Source organism: Hemicordylus capensis, chromosome 3 (genome assembly GCF_027244095.1).
Source record: "Hemicordylus capensis ecotype Gifberg chromosome 3, rHemCap1.1.pri, whole genome shotgun sequence".
Taxonomy (NCBI): domain Eukaryota; kingdom Metazoa; phylum Chordata; class Lepidosauria; order Squamata; family Cordylidae; genus Hemicordylus; species Hemicordylus capensis.
Window position 1 is genome coordinate 186864823 of NC_069659.1, and position 27435 is coordinate 186892257.

The 27435-nt window shown below is 42.4% G+C and overlaps 1 protein-coding gene across 15 annotated transcripts in view; it reads right to left on the reverse strand.

Moving 5' to 3' along the window:
• ENOX1 (ecto-NOX disulfide-thiol exchanger 1) overlaps positions 1-27435 on the reverse strand; it is a 577422-nt gene that overhangs the window by 56876 nt on the left and 493111 nt on the right. For all 15 annotated transcript variants that reach the window (XM_053307424.1, XM_053307429.1, XM_053307433.1 and 12 more), the window contains one exon: positions 11402-11509. In XM_053307424.1, coding sequence (XP_053163399.1) covers positions 11402-11509 — 108 coding nt within the window. The remainder of the gene's footprint in view (positions 1-11401; positions 11510-27435) is intronic.

A 27435-nucleotide genomic window follows, 5' to 3' on the forward strand; every position in this document is an offset into this window, starting at 1 on the left:
CAGAAATGGTGACATGGAGTGGCAGTAGTGCCTGCAGTGATGCTGCCAATGTGATTAGTTCATGTGCAATGATTCCTCAGGAGCTCCTACAGTGTCTATTTCCCTCCAACTCACTGGTTCTACATTCCAACAGTCTACATTCATGACTGTTGTTATGAACAATTAAATGAGTCTGTGTACTAAGCTTGCATGCCAAAGTTACAAATCCCTTTGCCGTAGAAGAAAAAGGATAACTGTTTAATTTGTGTTGGTAACATTCCAATAGTTTGGTTTTAATTGCTCTTCTAATACTGAACTTGGCTGGACAAGTGCCTATAAGCTAGCAGTTAAATGAGGCCATCTAAAAATAAAGTAGTGGTTACTGCAAATTGGTGGTGGTGGTGGTGCGGGCTTACAGTAAATTTTAAAAAGTTGAAAAAGAAACAAAAGTAGTCTGACAAGAACATATACTCAGTGGCTTCCAGGAAAATGTATGCAGCATACCTTTTTGCTACTGCAGGCACTCCCTGAGTTGCAAACATCCATAGATACAAATAAAGCTTCATAACATATTACATGGTCGAATTCCCCAACATACGGATGCCAACCCATACAAACACATTGTTTCTCTTGGGAACTACAGTATATACATTCCGAGTTATGAACATCCTACTTACAAATGAACTTTTGGAACACAACAAGTTCTTAAGTTGGGGGCTTCCGGTATATTCTTCCTATAAACATTAAGAACAGACTGCTTTCCAGAGCAGCAGTCACAATGTCAAATGTTTCCAATTTAATTTAGATACAATTAATGATTTGGTGTTGAATTCAGATGGAATTGAATTTAACACCAAAGAAAGATTGTGGGTGAACTCCCTGGACAACTGCTGGGTGGCAATTGGGAATTGACAGAGGAAGTGTGACTCTGTTGGTCCTTATACTATCGACCATAGTTTCCTTCTTTAATATCTGAGAGTGTTGCGGGGTGGGAGGCACTGTTTTACAGTGGTTCCGCTCATACCTCTCAGACAGATTCCAGATGGTGTGGATTGGAAACTGTTGCTCTTCGAAATCTGAGCTAATGTCTGGAATATCAGGACTCCATACTGTCTCCAAAGCTCTTTAACATATATTTATTATTATTGTTGTTTACACAGTCAGACAGGTGTTATTGACGGGTCTGTTTTATCCAGACATCGAGTCCTTCCCAAGGACCTGGGATGGCTGGATTTTATTATCAATGTTGTTGCTGTAATTATTATAGATATCGTCGCAGAATATAGGCTGTTCCCAGTAAAGCTGCTTTTTGTACATAAGAACATAAGAACAGCCCTGCTGGATCAGGCTCAAGGCCCATCTATTCCAGCATCCTGTTTCGCACAGTGGCCCACCAGATGCCGCTGGAAGCCACAGGCAGGAGTTGAGGGCGTGCCCTCTCTCCTGCCATTACTCCCCTGCAACTGGTACTCAGAGGCACACCCTTGAGGCTGGAGTGGCCCACAGCCCTCTGACTAGTAGCCATTGATAGACCTCTCCTCCATGAAGTCATCCAAACTCCTCTTAAAGCCATCCGGGTTGTTGGCCGTCACCAGATCCTGTGGCAGAGAGTTCCACAAGTGGATCACGCGTTGTGTGAAAAAGTACTTCCGTTTGTTGGTCCTAGACCTCCTGGTAATCAATTTCATGGAGTGACCCCTGGTTCTAGTGTTGTGTGAGAGCGAAAAGAATCTCTCTCTCTCCACTTTCTCCACGCCATGCATGATTTTATAGACCTCTATTATGTCTCCCCGCAGTCATCTTTTTTCTAAACTAAAAAGCCCCAGGTGTTGTAGCCTTGCCTCGTAAGAAAGGTGCTCTAGGCCCCTGATCATCTTGGTTGCCCTCTTCTGTACCTTCTCCAGTTCAACAATGTCCTTTTTAAGATGTGGTGACCAGAATTGGCTGATGGTGATTTCTGCTTCTTTACAAAGGCGGCACTTGCCGTTTGTTGTTGATTTTTCGACTTTTGCTCTAATTGCATTTGTTCTTAGTGCCTGTTCTTGTGCAGCCAGTATTAAACCCTCTGTTTCTTTCTTCAAGTTGCCATTCTTAAGCCATTGCTAGGTCTTGGTGATGTTTAATTTTCCACTTATATTGTGCAAATATAATAACAGCAGCAGCAACAACAACAACAAACAGCAAGTGCCGCCTTTGTAAAGAAGCAGATGAAACCGTGGACCACCTAATCAGATGTTGTAAAAAGATCTCACAGACTGACTACAAACAAAGGCATGACAAGCTAGCAGGGATGATACACTGGGACAGCAGCAAAAAATACAAGCTACCTGTAGCCAAACATTGGTGGAACCATAAAATAGAAAAAGTTGAAGAGAATGAAGATGTAAACATATTATGGGACTTCCGACTACAAGCAGACAAACATCTGCCACACAATACACCAGATATAACTGTAGTTGAGAAGAAAGAAAAACAAGTGAAAATAATCGACATAGCAATACCAGGGGATAGCAGAATAGAAGAAAAAGAAATAGAAAAAAATCACCAAATACAAAGATCTACAAATTGAAATTGAAAGGCTGTGGCAGAAAAAGACCAAAATAATCCCAGTGGTAATTGGCACCCTGGGTGCAGTTCCCAAAGACCTTGAAGAGCACCTCAACACCATAGGGGTCACAGAAATCACCATCAGCCAATTACAAAAAGCAGCTTTACTGGGAGCAGCTTATATTCTGCGACAATATCTATAACAACAGCAACAACATTGACTATAAAATTCAGCCATACTAGCTCCTTGGGAAGGATTCGATGTCTGGATAAAACAAACCAGTCAATAACACCTGTCTGACTGTGTAAACAAGAAGTAATAATATTGTTTACACAGTCAGACAGGTGTTTGTTTACACAGTCAGACAGGTGTTATTGACTGGTTTGTTTTATCCAGACATCGAGTCCTTCCCAAGGACTTGGGATGCCAGAATTTTATTGTCAACGTTGTTGCTTCTTCTTCTTCTTCTTCTTCTTCTTCTTCTTCTTCTTCTTCTTCTTCTTCTTCTTCTTATTATTATTATTATTATTATTATTATTATTATTTCTTGTTTACACAGTCAGACAGGTGTTATTGCCTGGTTTGTTTTATCCAGACATCGAGTCCTTCCCAAGGACCTGGGATGCCAGAATTTTAATGTCAGTTGTTATAGATATCCTCGCAGAATATAGGCTGTTCCCAGTAAAGCTGCTTTTTGTAACTGGCTGATAGTGATTTCTGTATCCCCTATGGTGTTGAGGTGCTCTTCAAGGTCTTTTGGAACTGCACCCAGGGCGCCAATTACCACTGGGATTATTTTGGTCTTTTTCTGCCACAGCCTTTCAATTTCAATTTGTAGATCTTTGTATTTGGTGATTTTTTTCTATTTCTTTTTCTTCTATTCTGCTATCCCCTGGTATTGCTATGTCGATTATTTTCACTTGTTTTTCTTTCTTCTCAACTACAGTTATATCTGGTGTATTGTGTGGCAGATGTTTGTCTGTTTGTAGTCGGAAGTCCCACAATATTTTTACATCTTCATTTTCTTCAATTTTTTAAATTTTATGGTCCCACCAATTTTTGGCTACAGGTAGCTTGTATTTTTTGCTGCTGTCCCAGTGTATCATCCGTGCTAGCTTGTCATGCCTTTGTTTGTAGTCAGTCTGTGAGATCTTTTTACAACAGCTGATTATGTGGTCCACTGTTTCATCTGCTTCTTTACAAAGGCGGCACTTGCTGTTTGTGGTTGATTTTTCGACTTTTGCTCTTATTGCATTTGTTCTTAGTGCCTGTTCTTGTGCAGCCAGTATTAAACCCTCTGTTTCTTTCTTCAAGTTGCCATTCTTAAGCCATTGCCAGGTCTTGCTGATGTCTGATTTTCCACTTATATTGTGCAAATATTGACCATGCAGTGGTTTATTTTTTCATTTTTCTGCTCGGTTCTTGACGTTCTTTCTTGTAGGCCTGCTTTGTTTCATTGGTGTTGAATAGTTTCGCATTATTGACCATTTGAAGTGCATCTTCTTCACTGTCCTTGATATATTCTTCAAGGACTCTTTTCTCCTCCTCTGCTGTTTGATGGACTTGCAGCATTCCTCTTCCACCTGAGCTGCGAGGGAGGTAGAGCCTATCGACATCACTGCGGGGGTGCAGAGCATGATTGATGGTCATGATTTTCCTGGTCTTACGATCTAGGATCTCTAGCTCTGCCTGGGTCCAGTCTATTATTCCTGCAGTGTATCTGATAACAGGTATAGCCCAGGTGTTTATGGCTTGTATGGTGTTCCCGCCATTGAGTTTGGACTTGAGGATTTTTCTAACTCTCCTGATGTATTCACTTCCAATTTTTCTTTTCACTTCAGTGTTTGCAATGTTATCAGCCTGGAGAATGTCCAAGTATTTGTAAGGTTCGTTCTCTCCCAAGTTCTTGATCTTGCTTCCATTGGGCAGTTCTATTCCTTCTGTTTTTGTTATTTTCCCTCTGTTCATTATTAATGCAGCACACCTGTCTAGTCCAAACTCCATTGCTATATCGCTACTGAATATACAGACAGTGTTTAGCAGTGATTCAATTTCTGACTGGGACTTTCCATACAACTTCAGATCGTCCATGTACAGCAGATGGTTGATTTGACTTGATGTTTTAGATGTTTGGTATCCGAGGCCTGTTTTGTTGAGTATTTGTGAAAGTGGGGTCATGGCGATTACAAACAACAGAGGGGATAGTGAGTTCCCTTGGAAAATACCTCTTCTAATGCTAACCTGTCCAAGTGTCTCACCATTGATTGTTAACTGTGTACTCCACATGCTCATTGCTTTTTAAATAAATATCTGAATGTTTTTGCTGACACCAGTTGTTTCTAAACATTTTAGTATCCATGTGTGAGGCAATGAATCGAAGGCTTTCTTGTAGTCAATCCATGCAACACTTAGATTGGTTTTTCTTCTCTTGCAGTTTTCTAAAATCATTTTGTCAATCAGCAGCTGGTCTTTTGTGCCTCTGGTGTTTGGGCAATTTCCTTTCTGTTCAACTGGAAGCTGTTTGTTAGTTAATAAGTGCTGCATCACTTCATCTGCTATTATTCCAGTTAATAATTTGAACACGTTTGGCAGACAGGTTATCAGTCTATAATTACTTGGAACTGCACCTTTTGCTGGGTCTTTCATGATGAGATGAGTTTTCCCAGTTGTTAGCTATTGTTCAATATCACCTCCTTGCAAAAATGTTATTGAACTGTTTTGATAGTTGTTTATGAAGGCTTGTTAGGTGTTTAAACCAAAAGCCATGCAGTTCATCGTCGCCTGGAGCAGTCCAATTTTTAATTTTCTTTGCTCTTTCACTTATTAATTCTGGTGTTATTATTAGATCTTGCATTTGTTGGTTACATTTTTTGACCTCTTTCATCCAGCCTGCTTTTTTATTATAATCTATTGGATTATTATTTCTTGTTTACACAGTCAGACAGGTGTTATTGACTGGTTTGTTTTATCCAGACATCGAGTCCTTCCCAAGGACCTCGGATGCCAGAATTTTATTGTCAGTTGTTATAGATATCCTTGCAGAATATAGGCTGTTCCCAGTAAAGCTGCTTTTTGTAATTGGCTGATGGTGATTTTTGTGGCCCCTATGGTGTTGTGGTGCTCTTCAAGGTCTTTTGGAACTGCACCCAGGGCGCCAATTACCACTGGGATTATTTTGGTCTTTTTCTGCCACAGCCTTTCCATTTCAATTTGTAGATCTTTGTATTTGGTGATTTTTTCTATTTCTTTTTCTTCTATTCTGCTATTATTATTATTATTATTATTATTATTATTATTATTATTATTAAATTTGATTCCTATACCGCTGGGAAAGATAATCAGGGAATTTGCTGCGGGGTGTTATCAGTATGCTGATGACACCAAGATCTACTTCTCCATGTCAACATCATCAGGAAATGGCACCACCTCCCTAAATGCTTTCCTGGAAGCAGTAATGGGCTGTATGAGGGAGAATAAACAGAGACTGAATCCAGATAAGACGCAGGTACTTATTGTGTGGGGTCAGAACTCCAGAAACAATTTTGATCTACCTGTCCTAGATGGGGTCACACTTCTCCAAAAGCAACAGTTACAGAGTCTGGGAGTACTTCTGGATCCACACCTCTCCCTGGTATCTCAGGTTGAGGCAGTGACCAGAGGGGCTTTTGATCAGCTTTGGCTGGTACGCCAGCTGTGTCTATTTCTTGAGATGAACAACCTCAAAACAGTGGTACATATGCTGGTAACCCCCAGACTTGACTTCTGCAATGTCCTCTATGTGGGGCTGCCTTTGTACGTAGTCCAGAAACTCCAGTTGGTACAGAATGTAGTGGCCAGGTTGGTCTGTGGGTTATAACTGAGAGACCATATCCTTTGCTGATAGAGCTACACTGGCTGCCAATATGTTTCTGGGCGAAATACAAAGTGCTGGTTATAACCAATAAAGCCCTAAATGGCTTGGGCCCTGGGTATTTAAGAGAAAGTCTTCTTCATTACGAGACCCACTACCCATTGAGGTCATCTGGAGAGGTCCGTCTACAGTTGCCACCAGCTCAGCTGGTGGCCACACGGGGACAGGCCTTCTTGGTTGGTGCCCCAAGATTGTGGAATGCACTTCCTACTGAAATACGGTCATCCCCATCTCTGGCAATTTTTAGAAAGCATTTGAAAACCCACCTCTTCACCCAAGCTTTTTCAGCTTTTTAAATTTTTAGGTTTTAATCTGTTTTGATTTCTTAAATTCTTTAAATTGCTTTTAAGAACATAAGAACATAAGAACAGCCCTGCTGGATCAGGCCCAAGGCCCATCTAGTCCAGCATCCTGTTTCGCACAGTGGCCCACCAGATGCTGCTGGAAGCCACAGGCAGGAGTTGAGGGCATGCCCTCTCTCCTGCTGTTACTCCCCTGCAACTGGTACTCAGAGGCATCCTGCCTTTGAGGCCCAAGGTGGCCCACAGCCCTCTGACTAGTAGCCGTTGATAGACCTCTCCTCCAAAGGAGAACTTTTAAGTTTTATGTATATTTTAACTTGTTGTATGATATTGTTAACCACCCAGAGATGAAAGTTTGGGGTGGTGTACAAATTTGATAAACAAACAAACATGCTGTGGGCAGGGGTATTGAGAGGCCACCTGCCATTATGGTGAAATGTCAAGGCCCATACATACCACAGCAGAGGGCCTGCCACTGATCCTATTAGCCCCAGACTTCCTGCTGTTCTTCCTCCTTGCTATCGCTTGCCTTTCAGCTGCCCTTTCTGAACAAGCAAGCAGTGACAGAAGCACAGAGAAGGAGCAGTAGCCTTGGACTGCCTGGCTTTCTTCCTCCAGGCACTGCTGCAGATTATGTCTGTGGGATGGGCAAATGAATGGGCAGTGGCAAGGAAGAGGGGACCCTACTTAGCAAGGAGGGCCCATTCAAGGCTTTCTGCCCAAGGGTCCCACATAACTGGAGCAAGTGTTTCTAAAGAAAGGAATTCAGAGTATTACTCTTCACTTTAATGTTATTTCTTCAGTCTAAATATTTGTAGTAGTAGTATATTCATTTTTAAAGAAAACCGTGAATTATGTGTATAATTTTTATGCTGAATCCAACATTTTCTCTAAGAGCATTTTTAAAACATCAATTGACAATGCATGTTTAAAAGACCCAAGTATTCAGAGCACATGTATAGGGGTTAATTCAAATGAACAGCCCCCACATGAAATAAAGGGACACATGAGGACGATGTCCCAGCAGGTGCATTCTTAGAGTGTCCCTTTCATGATCACAGGCGCTGGGGGCTGTATTGTACAACTGCCCCATGAGATTAAACCTTTTATTAAGTATGCTCGAGTTCCAAAAAATGGGGAACTTTTATGGTACATTCAGGAGTGTCCCCATAACCCTCTGTGAAATATTAGAGGGTTTGGAACTCAAAATGCTCACCATCAAATCCCTCTAACATTAGAAAAGGCTTCTTTACCAGAGTCCACTAAGCTTAGCTAGAGTGTACACATGAAAATCCTCTGTTGCTTGATTAAGGCAAGCAACCAAACATAGTCCCTTGCTCAGTTTAGGCAGTTGCTTAATCTCTTGATAATCAAGAATGAATTAACTTCAATTAGACTTCAAAATCACAAAGCTTTATCAGCTTCAGTTAAAATGACTCTGGCCACCATGATATAAAGTCTGTGCAGTCAATTGCTCAGCTGGCCAATTATCGCTTCCCTGAGACCACGGCTTCGTTGTGAGGCAATTACATTCTTCGCAGGATGGAGATTTGTTGGCCTTGGCTGCAGCCTTAAAGAAGCTGTCATCTCTTGATGACGCTCTGGAGATATGAACTACCTTGGGAAGCTCTTGTTATGTTGTTCACGAATAAGAGCTTGGAATGACATGGCAACTGACAAGGCGTGCTTGTAACAGGCAAGATTTGTATTGATCCACTTAGGGCTGCAAAAAAATTAGCCTGCGATGAGCAACTTCCATTGTTCTCAGATTAACAGGCCAGAACAAGAATGTTTATGGGCTGTTCTCCCTTCCTCAAGCTTCCAATCTTCACTATAATTAACAACATTTCAACACTCAACCAAATGACACTAGCAGATTAAAATTAGCTGGCTGTGAAGAGTGTCTGTCAGGAGCGTTGGTCAAATTGACGATCAGCTATCAGTCTGAATTCCACTTGCTATGTTGATTATTTTGTTTTTTCTGGGTTTTATATCTGATATTTTATTGATTTTATGGTTATAAGTCACTTGGAAAACCTATTCATTCCATATAGAAAAACAACACATAAATTTTTGCACACCTGGAATCAATCTCAATATATATGGTGGAGCTTACTCCCAAGTAAACATGCACAGCCGCTGCTTTATATAGCTAGGATTAATCTCAATGATGATAGTCCACTATGTAGTAATGAAACAGCTTGTTCATGGACTCAATAAAATTCTCCAGTTACCCCTTGCACCTCTTGGTTCCTGTGAACCTATTTACACCACCTCCTGACTGCTTACTATGGAGAGGCACCAATGATTGTAAACTGTAAGCAGTGCAGGGCAGAAAATGGCTGTGCTGCCCCTGATGGACCCTAGTCATATTCCTGTGGCTGTATATGGCCCCCATGCGTCTCTCCTCCTGCCATTAGAGGGTAAAGATAGAGGAAAAAGGGGGAGTCAGACATTTTAATATGGTGAAAGTGGTTTGAATACACATTCGCAGCCTTGAAAACAAATGCTTCAGAGAATGTGTGTGCAATCCACTTCTGTAGAATATATGCCTATTTTCACTCACATTACTCCTTGTCTACTGCAATCAATATTGCATGTTCTCGTAACATAATATGTGGACATCTGGGAAATGACCATTAAGTCACCATGTTTTTAATGGTATGCATCACAGGGGTTACGTTGCCTTCTGCTAATGACTTGAATGATCAGGTTGTATGCTTGGAAACAGTGATTCCTTCCATGCAAGTGAAGTGCTTGTGGTGGGCAGGTGTTTGGACCCTGTGCAAGATGTTGGTAACCACTGCACAATCCTAATGGGCAAATTAGATTGTGAGGAAAGATCTGAACTCACTACCTTGTAAACTGCACAGAGATGTAAGTTTTGGGCGGTATAAAAATATGTACAATAAATAAATACCTCTGAACCTTACAAATGCATGAGTTCTGTAGCCAAATCGGCAAAGATGCACCTACATTTCAGTCCCAGGCAAGACAACTCTTCACAATCAGTTGCACCACTTATAAACAATGGGATCTTCTCAGCATTAAAGAAGGGGTTCCTATATTTGGCTTGAGTCACCATGGACCAGACTGTAAATGATGAGGACAGCCACATTTGCCCCATTCATGCCTAAAGCAGGGATGAAGTCAATGTGCATGGGTGAGGGTAGCTGAACCTTCTCCTACTCTATCTCCCCACACATCAACACCCCCCACACTTGTCTTCTAGTCTAGCTCTGATATTGGCAGTGTGACAGGCTGGGGGGAAACTGCCAGAAGCAATGAAAGGTGAGAAATTAAGGTGCGGGAGGGGGAGGTACCCTCATCCGCAAGTACGTTTTGATGTAAAAATTAAACTCACACTGCTTTGGATCGAAATTAGACAGACATATGAATAAATAAATGTGGCTACTCCAGGCATGTTTAATTTGTTATTGGAAGAGAATTCCATTGTGATTGGAAGAGAAAGGGAATATGGACAATGGCACAGTCAACTCAACAAAATATGGACTTCTTTATTGCCACTATAGATATATCATGTCCCCATGGCAAGTAGCTGTGTCCATTTTCTGGAATCAATCATGGGAAGGTTCTCTTATTGCAAATCTACCTGCCTCGCCTTGCTTGCAAGGAAATGCCCTTTAGCATTATATGGTATCAAAGAAAACGAAACCCAACAGATCTATCAAGTGTATAAAAGGTTTGCTTCCTGCCACTGTTGGATAAGTGCACAGAAACACTGGGGATCTTTTACTGTCATCATGATTCACTTTTTTGCATGCGTGCGTCTGCATGAATAAGACAGGGGATGCTAAACTCATTTTCTCCACTGCTAGTCTTCAAAGAAATAGCTGTTTTATTTGAAATACGTTTGCTTTTCTGGTATATTTAACTTTCCCCAAATCTATTTGTCCTGAGATAGAAAAACATTCAGACATTACTGGTATCTGTGTGGAGGAAATTGTTCTACAAAAAATGAGCTGAAAGATCTTGAAATGCCAGACAGGTTAGGTTCCATTATACTTCGATACTGTCTTCTTAAACTGTGCTGTATAATAATTTGCATATGCAAATAATCAGGAAAATACTGATCCCAGGTGGCTGCCAACTGATGAATGAAATCAGTGCTGCACTTTCAAATTAGGGTGAATTTCAAAATTGCCTGTCCAAATTTTGCATTGCATTCTGAGCTCGGAATGGAATGCAAAATCCCCAGAACGTTGTGCTGAAAAAACCAATCAAGATGTCTGAGTTGGAACATTCCAAGTGCCATTTTGGATTCAAAAGTGGCACTCTTCTGGCCTCTGCATACGCATGGCAGCCATTTGTGTGGTGGTGCTGACCATGAAAATGGCTGCCACGCATGTGCAGAGGCCAGAAGAGCACCGTTTTGGAGTCCAAAATGAACGCTCAGAACATTTCAAATGTTTGCATTTGGAATGGGGTCATTCTGTTCCAAGCTCAGAACAGGCCCTTGATTTGAAAGCCATTCTGTTTCAAGCTTGGAACACTCAAAACGGCCCAGTTTGCGGTCGGAACGTTCCAATCGTGAACCATTCTTCACATGCATATTTCAAATGTCACACGGCCATGTTTTAAATAACAAATATTTCAATTTAAATACCATGCAGTAAAACTGTTTTTATGGGTCAAGCTCACCTGTTCCTGAAGAATTTTCAACATGGCCTGTGTATGGGTGTGCTCTTCTTTTGCTTGTTCCAGTTCCGACTTCTTGTTGTTTAATTCTTCTTGGATTTTCAACAGTTGCTGCATGAGAGAAAAGGATGTTTCCGATTACTGATGTCTGAGTGCCTCTGAATAAATATCCAGAACTGCAAAATCTCGTGCAAGCAACATTTTTCAAGCTCATTCCATTTTCTGTTTTTATTGCTTTGACTGTTATGTCTGAGTTGAACAAGACATAAATTATATCTGTCTGTATTTGCTGCCGCTCAGCAAGGAAATGTATTTCTCTTAATGTAACAAATAGCTTAACCACACATTAAAACACAAACTCCTGGCTTAGTATACCATCCACAGAGGAGCTGTCACATCCATCTGAACCAAAGTCTTATTTGTAGAAGGAGACACTCTGGTTTTAATAATACTGGGGTAAACACTTGAGCCCATAAATAATTTACGAACACAGCCCTTTAATATAATTAGTCACTGGCCCACAGCCATCTCATTTTGCACAAAGCCATAATCTGAAATGCATTTGCGCTGAGTTGCCAAGAAGGCAAAAGACGGCTTTTCTCCCTGAGCTACGATTGCAGAGTCTGATGATTAGATCAGTGAGACCAAAGCCCTGCAAATCAATGCATCAGCAGAGAAAAGTGCTGATCAGAACGGTTCAAAGACACAAGCTGGATGACCAAAGACTGCCTTTATGTGGGAAGTTCCAGTGCTTTTAAAAAGGGCTTGATTTTGCTCACTCCAGGGCAGAACTGAAGCATAGGCTGAAGACAGACATACATTCTAAGTGTGGAGGAAGTGCTTCTGACACACATTCTCTCTCCTGAAAAGAAACACCTTGGAATGCAGCAAGTGTGCTCCAAATCACTTGCATCATACATTAGAATGACTGGGTAGTACCCAAAGAAAATTAGTCATGACTAACTTTCTGCTGACTGTGTGGATGGAACAAAGCGGAGGTGGGGGAAGAGGAAAGAAAGGCACTCCAAGTGGACAGCTCAGAGTGATTTCAGTTTGCATTTATTTGATTTGATTTCTATACCGCCCTTCCAAAAATAGCTCAGGGAAGTTATCACACCTCCTCCCACGATAAACCTCCCTGTCTGGAAAACTCCTTAGTCATACTAGGTATGACTAAAGAACCACCAATCTCTCCAGTTCCTGATTGTATGGACTTTATTCTAGACTGTAATTTGCCTCCATAAGTTGTTGGAATCCTGTTTGCCTTAAGTAGCTCTGTTAAATAGATAAGCTAAAACCTCACAAGTAGTAGTGCAACACATAGCAAGCATCTCGAATCTTGCAACACATAGCAAGCATCTCCTTTCTCAAGAACAGAAGGACCTCTCCTCATTACTATCGGTTTTTAAAAGCAGACACACACACATGGTCTGCTTGGGTTACACCAATAGTATTAGTGATGCTAGCAACATCTTTCTGTCCCCCTTCCATGGTTTTCCACTGGGATGCCTTCTGGTCAGGGGTGCAGGGAGCTTGTCGGCAGCTGGAGGACAAGCTCCCACCAGCAGTGCCTTCCCCAAGTGCTGCCACTCAATTAGTTTTACCTTTGGGTATGATCTGGGACATTGGAAAGGGCCCGCATGTACTGGGGGGCTGTACCGTTCTACATGCTGTTCTAGGATCTGCAGCATTACTGCTTTCTCTACAGCATTAGGGTGGTGGCACGGCAGGAATTCTATGACTACCATTTCTGATCTCTCCCTGGTGGCCATTTTAAGCCCTCTTTTCCACTTTCACTTCAAAGTGTACCTAAGAAGAAGGCGTGTCTCACCGCACCTCTGCTCAGCTTTCCCCATCCATGCCCAGGGGAAACAATGGGAACACATGGAAGGAAATGCGCAGCACACAATTTCTAATGCAAGGGGTTGTGTACGTTCAAGGAATCAACATGGTGGATTCTCTAATATTTTCAGAGTGCTGTGCTCTGAAATGGATTCTCAAATGTTAGCCCACAGCTGAAGAAGTTGCAGATGTAGGGCTAGAAGTGTGCAAGAGCGCTATGCATATGTACTGATGTACTGTGCTCTGCAGTACTGGAACAACAGGTGCCATCCAGGTATGTGGCAGTGGGGTGGAAATGCAGGAGCAATTGGTGGGACAATAGGCAGGAAATCTGAAAGAGGATGGGTAGTGATGGGCAGGAAAAAGGAAAGTCGGGGGTGGCAACTGCCATGTTTCCTTGAGAAAAGACTCCTGTGTAGAGGGAACAAAGAGGAAGAAATGCAGCAAGAGAAGCTGTAGGTGTGGATGTCCCATGGTGACTCCTGTCATCATTCATCACTCTTCACTACACTGCACCCCACAACAGACCTTCCTATCTGGAAAACCTCCACGTCTCTTTCCCCACTTTGCTCAAGATGGGTAGCTTATACTCAGCATGTCACAGGATGTCATTGTTTTCTTGCTCCTCTTTCTGGCAGCTAACGATCTGTAACATGTGCAGTGATGCTACATAACATGTTGTGGAAGTGTAGCCACCCATTGTGGAGAGCGCAAGGCAAGGCAAGAGACCCGATGTGGAGGTGGCTGTGGGGCTTTCTGGAACTTCTAGTGAGACCCCTAACCGACCCCTGACAAGGATGTCTACTTTAGGATGCTAAAGAAGACATTTTTGTATCACCTTAGATCCTGCACAAACTATTTAATTTATTTATTAGATCTATATCTTGCTTTTTCTGATAGGCTCACAGCACTCTTAATAATCCTGTTCCGAAAAGCTCACAATCTTTTTAAACAAGAAAAGAATAGAAATTCTCAGAAGGCAGTCTGTTCTGGAGGAGCCTTGTTGCTTTGCCTCACCCCCTGCTGCTGCCTGATGACAATGAGAACTGTTTGGCAAAAGAGAGCCAAACAGACCAACTGGGACTCTCAACAAGAGTGCAACCTTTTTGCCTATTCACTCAGGGTGGCTTTGGATGTTTCACAGGATAATAGAGAAGGGCAGGAAAGCGTACCCTTTTCTTGCTACTTAAGCTTGTTCTCACAACCAGCCCCACCCAGATACGGCAGTGCTAGCCTGGGTAGAGCAGGTTATGAGAAGCGCTGGGACCACTCCCATATGGTCCTCCACCCCCAGGTAGTCCAGGTTTGAAACCTAGGCTAAAAGTGAGGTAGAAGGATGCACGCATGCCTCCTACCTCACTGTCTGGTTATGTGGGCACATGGACTGCTGGCAGATCCTCCTGGGCTGCCGGCAGCCATACTTACCATAGAGGCAGGGGGAAGGAGCATCCCGGCATCCAGAAGATATCATAGTGCACCACACTGCTCGCATGGTGCATTGTGGGATATCTGGCAGACTGGCTGCATCCCCCCCTACCTCCTGCTCGCCGTGCTGATCACCGCTGCACTGCTAATCTGGGTGCGCGAGTGGCAGAGCCCCCTGGAGGTTTGGATCATGTGGGGAGAAGGCTCATGCCTTCCACCCAGCCTCCCCAGCCCCAGCCAATTGGGTTGTGTGAACAACCTCCTTGTTTTGTATCGCTGACTGTGTTGTTTTAAAGGCCACATTGAGTAATTTTATAAATACACTATTCATTTATAAATATATGAATAAAGTAAAATAAAATAACTCGAACACCACATCTGCAAGATAAACCTGAACTCCACATGCATTCTAGCGATCAGGCATCTCATTACAGGGGAAGATGCATAAGTTTCCATTTAAGTTTAGGGAAGCTGTTGGAGGGGGACATCTGTAAGTCTATTAAGCTTATGTTTTATATGCAGGGCAAAGCAAAAATAACTTCTGCTTTAATAATGAAAATGTCAAGCATCTCAGAGTTCTTGTTTTTAATGTACACTTAACAAATAACCAGGACACATGCAAGTATTAAATTACAAAACTTGCTCAATCTTATGCATATTTACTCAGAAGGAAATTCCATGGAGTTCAATGAAACCTTGAAATATGTGCATGGGATTGGGCTGTTAGTTCTGCTGTATTTATGTTCAGTGTTCCTCACTAACAGTAATGGAGGAAGAAGGGGGAACAAGATAAATCTGGGCCAGAACTGTAACCCCTGGACCTTAATGTTGCCCATGTAAATGCAAATTGAATGAACACTTCAGGGAATGACCAATGGATGTATGATGGCTCTTAAGATAAATAGACCACTCCAACCCCACTGCCACCCAGTCCTAGCGAAATTCATGATGACTAAAATAGCATTTCTAAAATTATCTCTACAGATAGTCAGTTGAGTTGGTTTCTAAACACCCATTCTGCTTTGCTTGTGCTCAGTCTCCTCCAATAACCATTACCCTCCCTGCTCAGATCTCACAAGTGCACATAGAAAATTACCATCTTAAAACCATTCTTTGCTGCTTCTCAAACATTAAATATAGAAAGCATTACAGAAGCCAGGTGAATTACTCCGGCCTCTGCAATGAATATAATAGTGTTAGCATGGCCAAGAATGCTAACTAGCCAGCACAAAATGCTCCCAAGGATATGGAAATTCCAAAGAGTAAATGAAGCAGCAGCATTGTATGAGATATTGCCTTCAGCACATAGCCATAGAATATTTTCCTCTCAAAACACTTATATCTGTATTTGATATTTTCCCATGCAATGCACAAATCTAATCTAGTGACAGCATGGTGGGCCAGTGGGAACCTGGGGCTTTGGGGTGTACCAAAATGAGCCACTTCCCATCTCTTGCCTACCTTGCTCACACCAACACAGTGCTGCCATTTTCAAGCATGCTTCTTCAACCCAAGAGCCCTGCTGGATCAGACCAAAGGACTATCTAGACCAGCATCCTTTTTCCAACAGTGGCCACACACATGCCTCTGGCAAGCCCACAAACAGGAGTTGAAAGCATATTCCTCTTCCACTGTTGTTCTTCTGCAACTGGTATTCAGAGGCATACCTGCTTCTGAAGTTGGAGGTAGCCTATAGCCATCAAGACTAGAAGACACTAACAGACTTGTCCTCCATGAATTTGTCTAATCTCGTTTTAAAGCCGTCTATGTTAGTGGCCATCACCATGTCTTGTGGCAGTGCATTCTATAGATTAATTAAGTGCTGTGTGTGAAGAAGTACTTCCTTTTGTCTGTCCTAGGACATAGGAAAGGGATAAAAGTGCAGAATTGGTAGGAAATTGCAAGTTGTAGTTGCACCCCACCCTCCAAGGAAGGAAGGAAGGAAGGAAGGCCTAGGAGTTCCACAGTGCCCTTCAGAAAACCAAATACTAGGTTTTAAATCAGACTACACTTTTCTTTCTTCTCCATCTGGACTGTAACTTTGAGACCAGTCTCAATTAGGGATGTGTACGGAACCAGTTCCATGCACTCCCAAGAGGGTGGGTAGGTTACTTTAAGGAACAGGGAGGGTGCCTTCTACTTGCCCCACCCCTTCCCCGCCCCAGGGCTCTCCCAAAAAGCATGAGTGTGGGACTGCAGTGTCCCTCCTTGTAGCCCTGTTCAGTGTTGCCCAGGAGTGGAGGGAGGCTGGTGGAGGCCCATATTCGGCCATCGCCGCAGCCCCCAGGCCCTGCCCCCCATGTCTGACATCAGACGCGGGGGGAGTGTCTGGGGCCGCAAAGCGCAGCACCTGGGGGCGGTGGCCCAGGTTCTTTGAACCCGTTCGCCCAATGATGGCTCTGCCCCTGGTGTCGCCACACAAATTGGCGTGTTGATGCTGAACAGGGTTAAAAGGAGGAACGCTGCAGTCCTGCACCCATGCTTTATGGGACAACACCGGTGGGGGGAAAGCAGCGGGGAAGGGATGGGCAGGTAGAAGGCCACCCCCCCACCCCTTAAAGTAAACCCCTGGCCTCCGAACTGGCTTGAACACCGGCAGGGGCGGATTAACCCTTTTGCCACCCGTAGGCGGCCAAGAATTTTCTGCCCACACTGCCACAGCGAGGAGTGTAGGGGTTGCTGGTGGCGAGGATGAAGCCCCCCCTTCTAAACGCCACAGCAACAGTGGGGCAGCAGCCAGTGATCAGCAACTGCACAGCGGCGGTTGCCTGTGGGGCCAAGGAGTGCTGGGGAATGAGAGGCAAGTCCCCCCTTTTCATTAAAATCCCACTTAAAGCGGGGACTGGGAGGGAGGGTAGTGGTATGGGAGGAAGTTCCCCTGCCGTTTTACCTTAAAGCAGCTTCTTCCGCTGCCTGGACAAACTGATGAACAGCAAGGGAGAGCTTCTTCCAGCTCCCCACCTCCCTCCCAAATGAGTGTACACCCCACCCCCGAAGAAGACATCTGCTGCGGCGTGCACTCATTTGGGAGGGAGGTGGGGAGCTGGGAGGAGCTCTCCCTTGCTGTTCATCAGTTTGTCCAGGCAGCAGAAAAAGCTGCTTTAAGGTAAAACAGTTGGAAGTGAAGGACTATACGCTGTCTCTTGTCTCAATGACAGTGGAGGACAGACTAGTGAGTCAGAAGGCTAGAGGGTCAAGACATTGGTCATCGCTTCTCTACTGCTCTGACACTATCCCTTTGGAATGTAGATTGCTACTCTCAGGGACTAACTTCCTTCCTGCCTTGTCACTTCCTCTTCCCTTCTTTTTCCCTTCCTTCTCCCTTGCAACATGCAAACTCCTCTCTCCCTGCACCATGTGTGCAGAGATGCAGAATCCATCTGCATCTAGCTACTGTAGATAGATAGATTAGAGATACTATCTCTTCACTTTACTATCTAGAATGGAGTTCTCTAATAAATACTACTTATATTGATTTGAAACGATGAACTGGCTCCAAGTTACTTTACTCTCAGCATACACGCATGCCTAACCAATTCTGCTGTGTTGTGCCTCTGTGCACTCTGCTATAATGAAAAAGGGTTTCTCTTACCAGAGAGAATTCCCAACACACAACACTTCCTCCTAATTCCCACTTTAAGCTGCTGCACGGCAGTGGGATTTTAATAAAAAAAGGGGGGGGACTTGCCTCTCATCCCCCAGTGCTCCCTGGCACCGCAGGCAGCCGCCTCTGTGAGATTGCTGGTCACTGGCTGCTGCCCCAGTGCTGTGGTCGTGTTTAGAAGTGTGTGTGTGTGTGTGGGGGGGGGGGTTTTCATCCTTGCCACTGGCAATCCCTACCCTCCTTGCTGTGGCAGTGGGGCGGATCTCTTGCCGCTGCTGCCAGCAGCAGCTGTTTTAATTGTGTTTTGGTTTTTTTAAAGAAACAACTTTTCCCTGCCCCAAGATCTGCTGCTCTCCCAGAATTTGCTGCTGTAGGCAATTGCCTCTATTGCCTCTGTGGTAATCTGCCTATTAATGCCGGCACTTGGAGCTGGTTTGGCACTCCAGAAAAGGAGCGCCAAACCAGTTCTGTGCACATCCCTAGTTTCAATGTGACATAAAGGTGCCTTCCAACTTATATATACTAAACAAGAAAGGACCTGCAACAAAATGTCACAGTCTATCCCTGGTGTGCAAGAGTTACCTGAGCCTGTGGCTCAGCATGGTGAAGAAACAAAAGTGAGCAAAAGGAGCGGAGTGCTGCTCTAACTTGGATCTTACTTGACACACAACATTCATTTTTTCTGGATGGTTTTTTTGGGTTGAGGTAACTGGTGCTCAGCCCCAACTCCTTTTCAAAGCCCTTCCTCGACAGAAACACAAAGTTGTGAAATAGCTGGTGAGAAAACAAAATGTTTTACACACCTTTCCTCCTCAGAAACAGCAAGACTTATGACTATATCTTGAAGGAGTGTTCAAGCTGATAATTTTCCTGCTCTTTTTGTTCAACCCCAATTGCATACCTCCATTACCTCAGCACACCTGTTTGTCTGTTAACTGTTAGAGCTCACAAACATTCTTTCCGGTTGAGTAACATGGAGGCAGGTCTTGGGGTTTTGAACACCAACTTATCTGTGGAACATGTGTTCTTTAGTCTGACCAACCTAGCTCCCTACTGCTTCACATTCCTGCCCATATAACTTCCTGCTACTTGCTCCCTCCTGCTGCATCTCACACCACCCATCCCTATGAATTTCATTCACCTGGTTTCAAGCCAGTGTTGACCTGTTTTGCTTAAGAGGCCATAAGTGCAAATTGCTTTTCTATCACATTTTTGCCATGACTTAGGAAATGCCTATCAGCCAGCCCTGACTTGAAATTATCACCCCTTACACCAAGATATCAGTCTCTTGGAAATATAATACATATCCCTTTTTCAAAAACTTCTGTGCTTGAATGGCACTTATTTTTGAAAAAGTGATTTTTGCAAACCAAACTGAATAATTTACTGCCATTTGAGTCAGAAGTATCTTGAAAACAGAATGCACGAAAAGAAATATTAATGCTTGCATGAAAATAACTGAATTACTTTTCAAGTAAGAGGCATGATGTTTTCACACTTAGGCCTGTGCACACCTTATAATTTAACCCTCTGTCTATTTTAAAAAACATCTTTTTCAGACAGCTGAAAACCCACTTCTAAAGCTAGAGGCAAATGTGAGTAATTACAGTCTACTTCTAGAATATACAATGAGTGCAGACAGCAAATATGTTTGGCTAAAGGTTGAATTAATAATGTTAACAACAATAGGCTGTATAAAAAGCCTCTGGATTGGCTAGGCATAATATGAAGGCCTGAAGCTTAGTTTTCTGTCCTGCCTTCTGACTGCTGCACTTCAGTTACCATCAGCGGACCTAGAGACTGTGAGAAGGCGAACTGCCCTCCTAATCAAATGTTTGACCCTTCACCTCAGCGACTTGGTACAGGAGAACTTCCCTATAGACTGAGTTCACTGTCCTCTGGAGTACAAAGAATATACTGTAGGTAAATGTTGGCCATATATATCGGGTTGCCATATTCAAGCTCTCCAAATCTGGGCACCATAATTTGCATGCTATGCAAATTAGCAAATTAAATGATGCACTATCCAGTTGACTTGTATTTGCTCTGGCTATCAACCAGAGCAAAATAATTTTCTACCAGAAAATACCATGAACATAAATGCAGACTACACAAACTTTGAAATATTACTAGCAACAATAGGACAAAAAATACACTGAACTTTTCAGTTAGGCAGTAATCCTAAACACACTTACTTAGGAGAAATTCTGATTAAAACCAATGGTTCTTCCAAGTAGGCATGCATAAAACCCCCTCAAACTTTACAATAAACAGGTAGCCAATGATTTGCATCAAAATCAAGCTATACACTCAACTGCCCTATAGAGATCTCCTAAAAAGAACAAAGACAAAGAACAAAGGCAACATACCTCAGGGCATTACTTATTGTGAATCTCTTCCAGCCAGTCTCCTGTGCTTTACTTGCCTTACTCAAAGTCCAGTGGTTGAGTAGAATAGTGACTGCATGTTTTGTTCCATAACTCCATTTCTACAAGAGCTAGAGCTTAGCTGCTTTTTTTTTTTTTTTTAATGAAAGCTGCAGTTCTGGGCGAATCCGGGAAAGCTACTGTAAGCATTCCGGACGACTTGCTTAAAATTCAGGCACTACCCAGAAATGAGATGGCAACCTTACATATATAGCATGCATTCAAGCCAGCATCCAGTTCAAGATATATCAGAACATAAGAAGAAACCTGCTGAATCAGATTACAGGTCCATCTAACACACCGTTTCCCACAGTGGTCAACCAGAGGGCTCCAGGCATGAAGGTGAATACACACCCCTACTCTTGCCCCCACGCCCCAGTCATTGGTACTGAGAAGCAAGCTGCCTCTGAGCATGGTTTAGCCATCACATCTAAGAGTCATCAACAGACATATCCCCATGGATTTTTCTAACTGGCCTAGGTATGACTGCAAGTTTGTACACTCCTAAGACAGATAGGTTTTCATATCACCAACAGCCACCATATGGCAGCCTTAAATAATAGGAACACAACTTGCTAGCTATGGGAATGTGCATTAATAACAAGACACTCATGAGAGCTGACAAATCACCAAGGAAACAAGCAAACATGAAAGATGAGTAAAAGAAACCAGCTCTGTGTCCTTTAGAGATTTCTCATCAAGAGGTTTGGTAAACTGCATCATCCTCAGAGCCAGTCCTAATATAATACTGGGTGTGTTATTAAAAAAGCAGAGAAGGAATCCAATAGTGTTTTGTGTAAATCACAGCTGAAAGCAATGCTGCATTTCAGCAATATGTGTTTTGGTTAGGGTCACTGCTATTCCTTCCTACTTGAAGAAATAAATGGTCAGTATGCTGTGTTTGGCTTATGTGACTTTAATGGAATTAAGTTGTGATCTAATGTCATGATTGTGATTTTCAGTCTTGTATGTGGAACCAGAGATCTCACCATGCCGATAAGGCGGCTGCAGGGCCATTCTTTTTTAACAGTTATGGAAATGAAGATCTCTTGGGGATATGCAAAGTCATCAAGCAGCCATCAAAAATAGGCTCAAGCATCAGCCTCATGCATATGTATACTATCAGTTTGGGGAAAGAGCATGTGATATTATCTATATATTTTCAAGCATATCAGATAAGTCAGATTAGATATAAATGCTCAAGGATTTTAGCATTAGATGTTCCAAACCTAGTAGGTGGTCTTCCTTTAACATGCTGAAAACACATTTCTGTGAAATAAAGCTTCTATGTGTGAAAACCATCTGAGGTGCAATACAACAGATTCATGTCAGAAAGTGTCTATTTTGAAATCATGCTCCTCTATACTATAGATACGAAATGAAAGTAAATAGCTTATTATCACACCAAAAAGTGATTTCCAACAAAACTAATACTGAGGTTTTATGACTTTTTCTTGGGTACCTGCTGTCTAATTAATGTTTACCCAGATGTGCTGGTTTGATTGTTCCCAGATGTTCTCTTTGAGTATGTAAGAGACAGTTCACACAATTTATCCGCTCCACCCCCAAACAAGATTAAACTTTCCTTAGACACATACTTGCATCAATAAATGTAATTTGTGTACTGTATGAACTCAGATAAGATTGTTAGCAATCTCGCTCTCTTTCTCTTGCTAACACAAAGCAGCTTACAATTATATCTATATTATATCTAGCCAGCATGGTGTAGTGGCTAGAGTGCTGGACTAGGACCGGGGAGACCTGAGTTCAAATCCCCATTCAACCATGATACTAGCTGGGTGACTCTGGGCCAGTCACTTCTCTCTCAGCCTAACCTACTTCACAGGGTTGTTGTGAAAGAGAAACTCAAGTATGTATTACACTGCTCTGGGCTCCTTGGAGGAAGAGCGGGATATAAATGTAATAATAATAATAATAACAATAATAATAACAACAACCCCCAGTGAGGCACTACCTTGGCGTGGTTGTGGGGCTTGTGTGCTCTGAGGAAGGTGAGAGCTATGCCAGAGGTCCAACCATACTGGACAGGTCTCACCAGAGGAGCCAGACAAAGAGTGCCTCTCCCATCAACAATATGGTGAGACGTAACTTTAATAAATCTATACCGGATCGGTAGTCGCCCGGGTCAACAAGGACTGCGCCAGGTGCTATAGTCCCTGGACATCTGGTGGTGGCAAGTGGGCAACAGGACTCAGGATCTTCAGTTGAGCAACCAGGGCTGAAGACAGCAAAGTTACTGGAAGAAACGTCGCTTAACCGAAAAAAATATATACCAAAAATGCCAACAAGGAAATAATGATCTGCTATTACAAGTCTAGTCCAACTAGAAGAGGTTATTTAAAAAGAATGTACCACATTTGGAAAGAGAAGCATCCAGATACAGAAATAACAGAACAAAGGCTAGCAGACCAGAGAAGATTCATAATAAGAAATAAAGTATTCAAAGGAGTTGAGCTGGAAGAACTGCAAAGAGCAACACAGGCTCAAAGATATGGAAGAAGAATTACCACCAACTGAAGCAGTTGCTCAGGTGCAGGTGGAGGAGGTGTTGGAAATAGAGGATGCCACTGTTGCTGAACTGTTTCAAAATCAAAACCAGGCAACCTCCCCTTTGCCTTCACCTCAAAAACCCAAATGCCGTTTAACAGAAAAGCAACAAGAACTAAAGCAAAAAATAACTGAGCACATGAACCAAACAACCACCAGGGTTCGACTTCCAGCTCTAAAAACAGTTGCCAAAAAACAACTTGTTCAGGTATTAAAAGATGTCAATGCTGCACTTGCAGAAATAACAACCAATAATTTGCAAGAAACAAACCAACTAATGTACAGTGCAGCAGCAACAACAACAACACAAGAGCTCGGATATAAGATCAATGGACCTGTAAAAAAAGAAAGCAGTACATCACCTAAATGGAAGATTAGATTAGAAAATAAAATCTCCAGGCTTAGATCAGATGCTAGTAAATTGAAAGATATGAAAGACAAGAAGCTGAAGAATGAAAACACCAAACAGTATCTGATCCAAAAATACCACCTAGATTCAAGGAAAATTAGAGACGTCCTAATCATAAAGCGGCAAATAACAGCAGTGTCAAAGAAGATTAGCAGATATGAAGCCAGAACTACACAACACAGGCAGAATCTCCAATTCCAGTCGAATCAGAGACGTTTCTACCAAAGCATAGAAGGAGAAACTGCAAGAAACATAGAAACACCAAATAAAGAAGAAACAGTGCAATTCTGGGGGAAATTATGGGACAATCCAATAGATTATAATTAAAAAGCAGGCTGGATGGAAGAGGTAAAAAAATGTAACCAACAAATGCAAGATCTAATAATAACACCAGAATTAATAAGTGAAAGAGCAAAGAAAATTAAAAATTGGACTGCTCCAGGCGACAATGAACTGCATGGCTTTTGGCTTAAACACCTAACAAGCCTTCATAAACAACTCTCAAAACAGTTCAATCAGATTTTGCAAGGAGGTGATATTGGACAATGGCTAGCAACTGGGAAAACTCACCTCATCATGAAAGACCCAGCAAAAGGTGCAGTTCCAAGTAATTATAGACCGATAACCTGCCTGCCAACCATGTTCAAATTATTAACTGGAATAATAGCAGATGAAGTGATGCAGCACTTATTAACTAACAAACAGCTTCCAGTTGAACAGAAAGGAAATTGCCCAAACACCAGAGGCACAAAAGACCAGCTGCTGATTGAGAAAATGATTTTAGAAAATTGCAAGAGAAGAAAAACCAATCTAAGTGTTGCATGGATGGACTACAAGAAAGCCTTCGATTCATTGCCTCACACATGGATACTAAAATGTTTAGAAACAACTGGTGTCAGCAAAAACATTCAGATATTTATTAAAAAAGCAATGAGCATGTGGAGTACACAGTTAATAATCAATGGTGAGACACTTGGACAGGTCAGCATTAAAAGAGGCATTTTCCAAGGGGACTCACTATCCCCTCTGTTGTTTGTAATCGCCATGACCCCACTTTCACAAATACTAAACAAAACAGGCCTCGGATACCAAACATCTAAAACATCAAATGAAATCAACCATCTGCTGTACATGGACGATCTGAAGTTGTATGGAAAGTCCCAGTCAGAAATCGAATCACTGCTAAACACTGTCCATATATTCAGTAGCGATATAGCAATGGAGTTTGGACTAGACAAGTGTGCTGCATTAATAATGAACAGAGGGAAAATAACAAAAACAGAAGGAATAGAACTGCCCAATGGAAGCAAGATCAAGAACTTGGGAGAGAAAGAACCTTACAAATACTTGGGCATTCTCCAGGCTGATAACACCGCACACACTGAAGTTAAAAGAAAAACTGGAAGTGAATACATCAGGAGAGTTAGAAAAATCCTCAAGTCCAAACTGAATGGCGGGAACACCATACAAGCCATAAACACCTGGGCTATACCTGTTATCAGATACACTGCAGGAATAATAGACTGGAGCCAGGCAGAGCTAGAGACGCTCGATCGTAAGATCAGGAAAATCATGACCATCAATCATGCTCTGCACCCCCGCAGTGATGTTGATAGGCTATACCTCCCTCGCAGCTCAGGTGGAAGAGGAATGCTGCAAGTCCATCAAACAGTAGAGGAGGAGAAAAGAGGCCTTGAAGAATATATAAAGGACAGTGAAGAAGATGCACTTCAAATGGTCAATAATGCGAAACTATTCAACACCAATGAAACAAAGCAGGCCTACAAAAAAGAACAAGTCAAGAACCGAGCATAAAAATGGAAAAATAAGCCCCTGCATGGTCAATATTTGCACAATATAAGTGGAAAAACAGACATCACCAAGACCTGGCAATGGCTTAAGAATGGCAACTTGAAGAAAGAAACAGAGGGTTTAATACTGGCTGCACAAGAACAGGCACTAAGAACCACCACAAACAGCAAGTGCCACCTTTGTAAAGAAGCAGATGAAACCATGGACCACCTAATCAGCTGTTGTAAAAAGATCACACAGACTGACTACAGACAAAGGCATGACAAGGTAGCAGGGATAATGCACTGGAACATCTGCAAAAAATACAAGCTACCTGTAGCCAAACATTGGTGGGACCATAAAACTGAAAAAGTTGAAGAAAATGAAGATGTAAAAATATTATGGGACTTCCGACTACAAACAGACAAACATCTGCCACACAATACACCAGATATAACTGTAGTCAAGAAGAAAGAAAAACAAGTCAAAATAATCGACATAGCAATACCAGGGGATAGCAGAATAGAAGAAAAAGAAATAGAAAAAATCACCAAATACAAAGATCTACAAATTGAAATTGAAAGGCTGTGGCAGAAAAAGACCCAAATAATCCCAGTGGTCATTGGCACCCTGGGTGCAGTTCCAAAAGACCTTGAAGAGCACCTCAACACCATAGGGGCCACAGAAATCACCATCAGCCAATTACAAAAAGCAGCTTTACTGGGAACAACCTATATTCTGCGACGATATTTATAAAAATTGACAATAAAATTCTGGCATCCCAGGTCCTTGGGAAGGACTCGATGTCTGGATAAAACAAACCAGTCAATAACACCTGTCTGAATGTGTAAACAAGAAATAATAATAATAATAATAATAATAATAATAATAATAATACCTTTAAATTATAATACAATATCATTAAAAACAATAAAAAGCAGCAACCATAAAACCAAACCAGAGGAGAGCAACAATCAACCCTATAAGTGGAGAACCAAAAACTATTTTAAAAGCCTCCATAAGCAGAGTAGTGCTCAGTCTGCATCTAAAAGAAAGCAAAGAAAATGCTAAACAGGAAATTCTATAAGGTAGAAGGCCCACTCCCGAGTCTTTACCCACTGCATCTCTGAGGGCGAGAAAATGCAAAGAGAAGCATCTTAACAAGATCTTATAGGCCAGGCAGACTGATATAGGAAAAAACGTTTTTCAGGTAACTTGGTCTAAAGCTGTTTAGGGCTATAAAGGTAATAATCAGCACCTTGAATTTTGCCCAGAAACCTACTTTCAACCAGTGCAACTGGTGTTATATTGGTGTAATGTGATCAGACAGCTTAGCACCCGACATAACTTTTGCTGCTGCATTCTTTACCAACTGAAAGCTTTTGAAGGGTCTTCAAGGGCAGGCCCACATACAGAATGCTGCACTACTTCAACAGAGGAGGCAAGGTCATCGATGACCATGGACAGGTCCACTTTCACCAGAAACAAGCGTAGTTGGCGTAGTTGGCACATCAGAAGAACTTGTACCAATGTCACATGGCCTACAGCAGTGACCTGCTCATCTATTAGCAAAGCTGGGTCCGACAGGACTCTCAAACTGTGAACCGGATCTTTCAAGGCTGTACTATTATCAGAACTGCACTTCTCTTGACCAGGAGGGCCTTTGTCTTCTCCAGATTTAATTTCAGCTTGCTCATCCTTATCCAGCCCATTACGAACTCTAGGCACCAATTCAATACATCCACAGCCCTTCAAGCTGGAGGTGGTAACATAAGAACATAAGAAGCTGCCATATACTGAGTCAGACCATTGGTCTATCCAGCTCAGTATTGTTTTCACAAACTGGCAATGGCTTTCCAAGGTTGCAGGCAGGAGTCTCTCTCAGCCCTATCTTGGAGAAGCCAGGGAGGGAACTTGGAATCTAGATGCTCTTCCCAGAGCGGCTCCATCCCCTAAGGGGAATATCTTACAG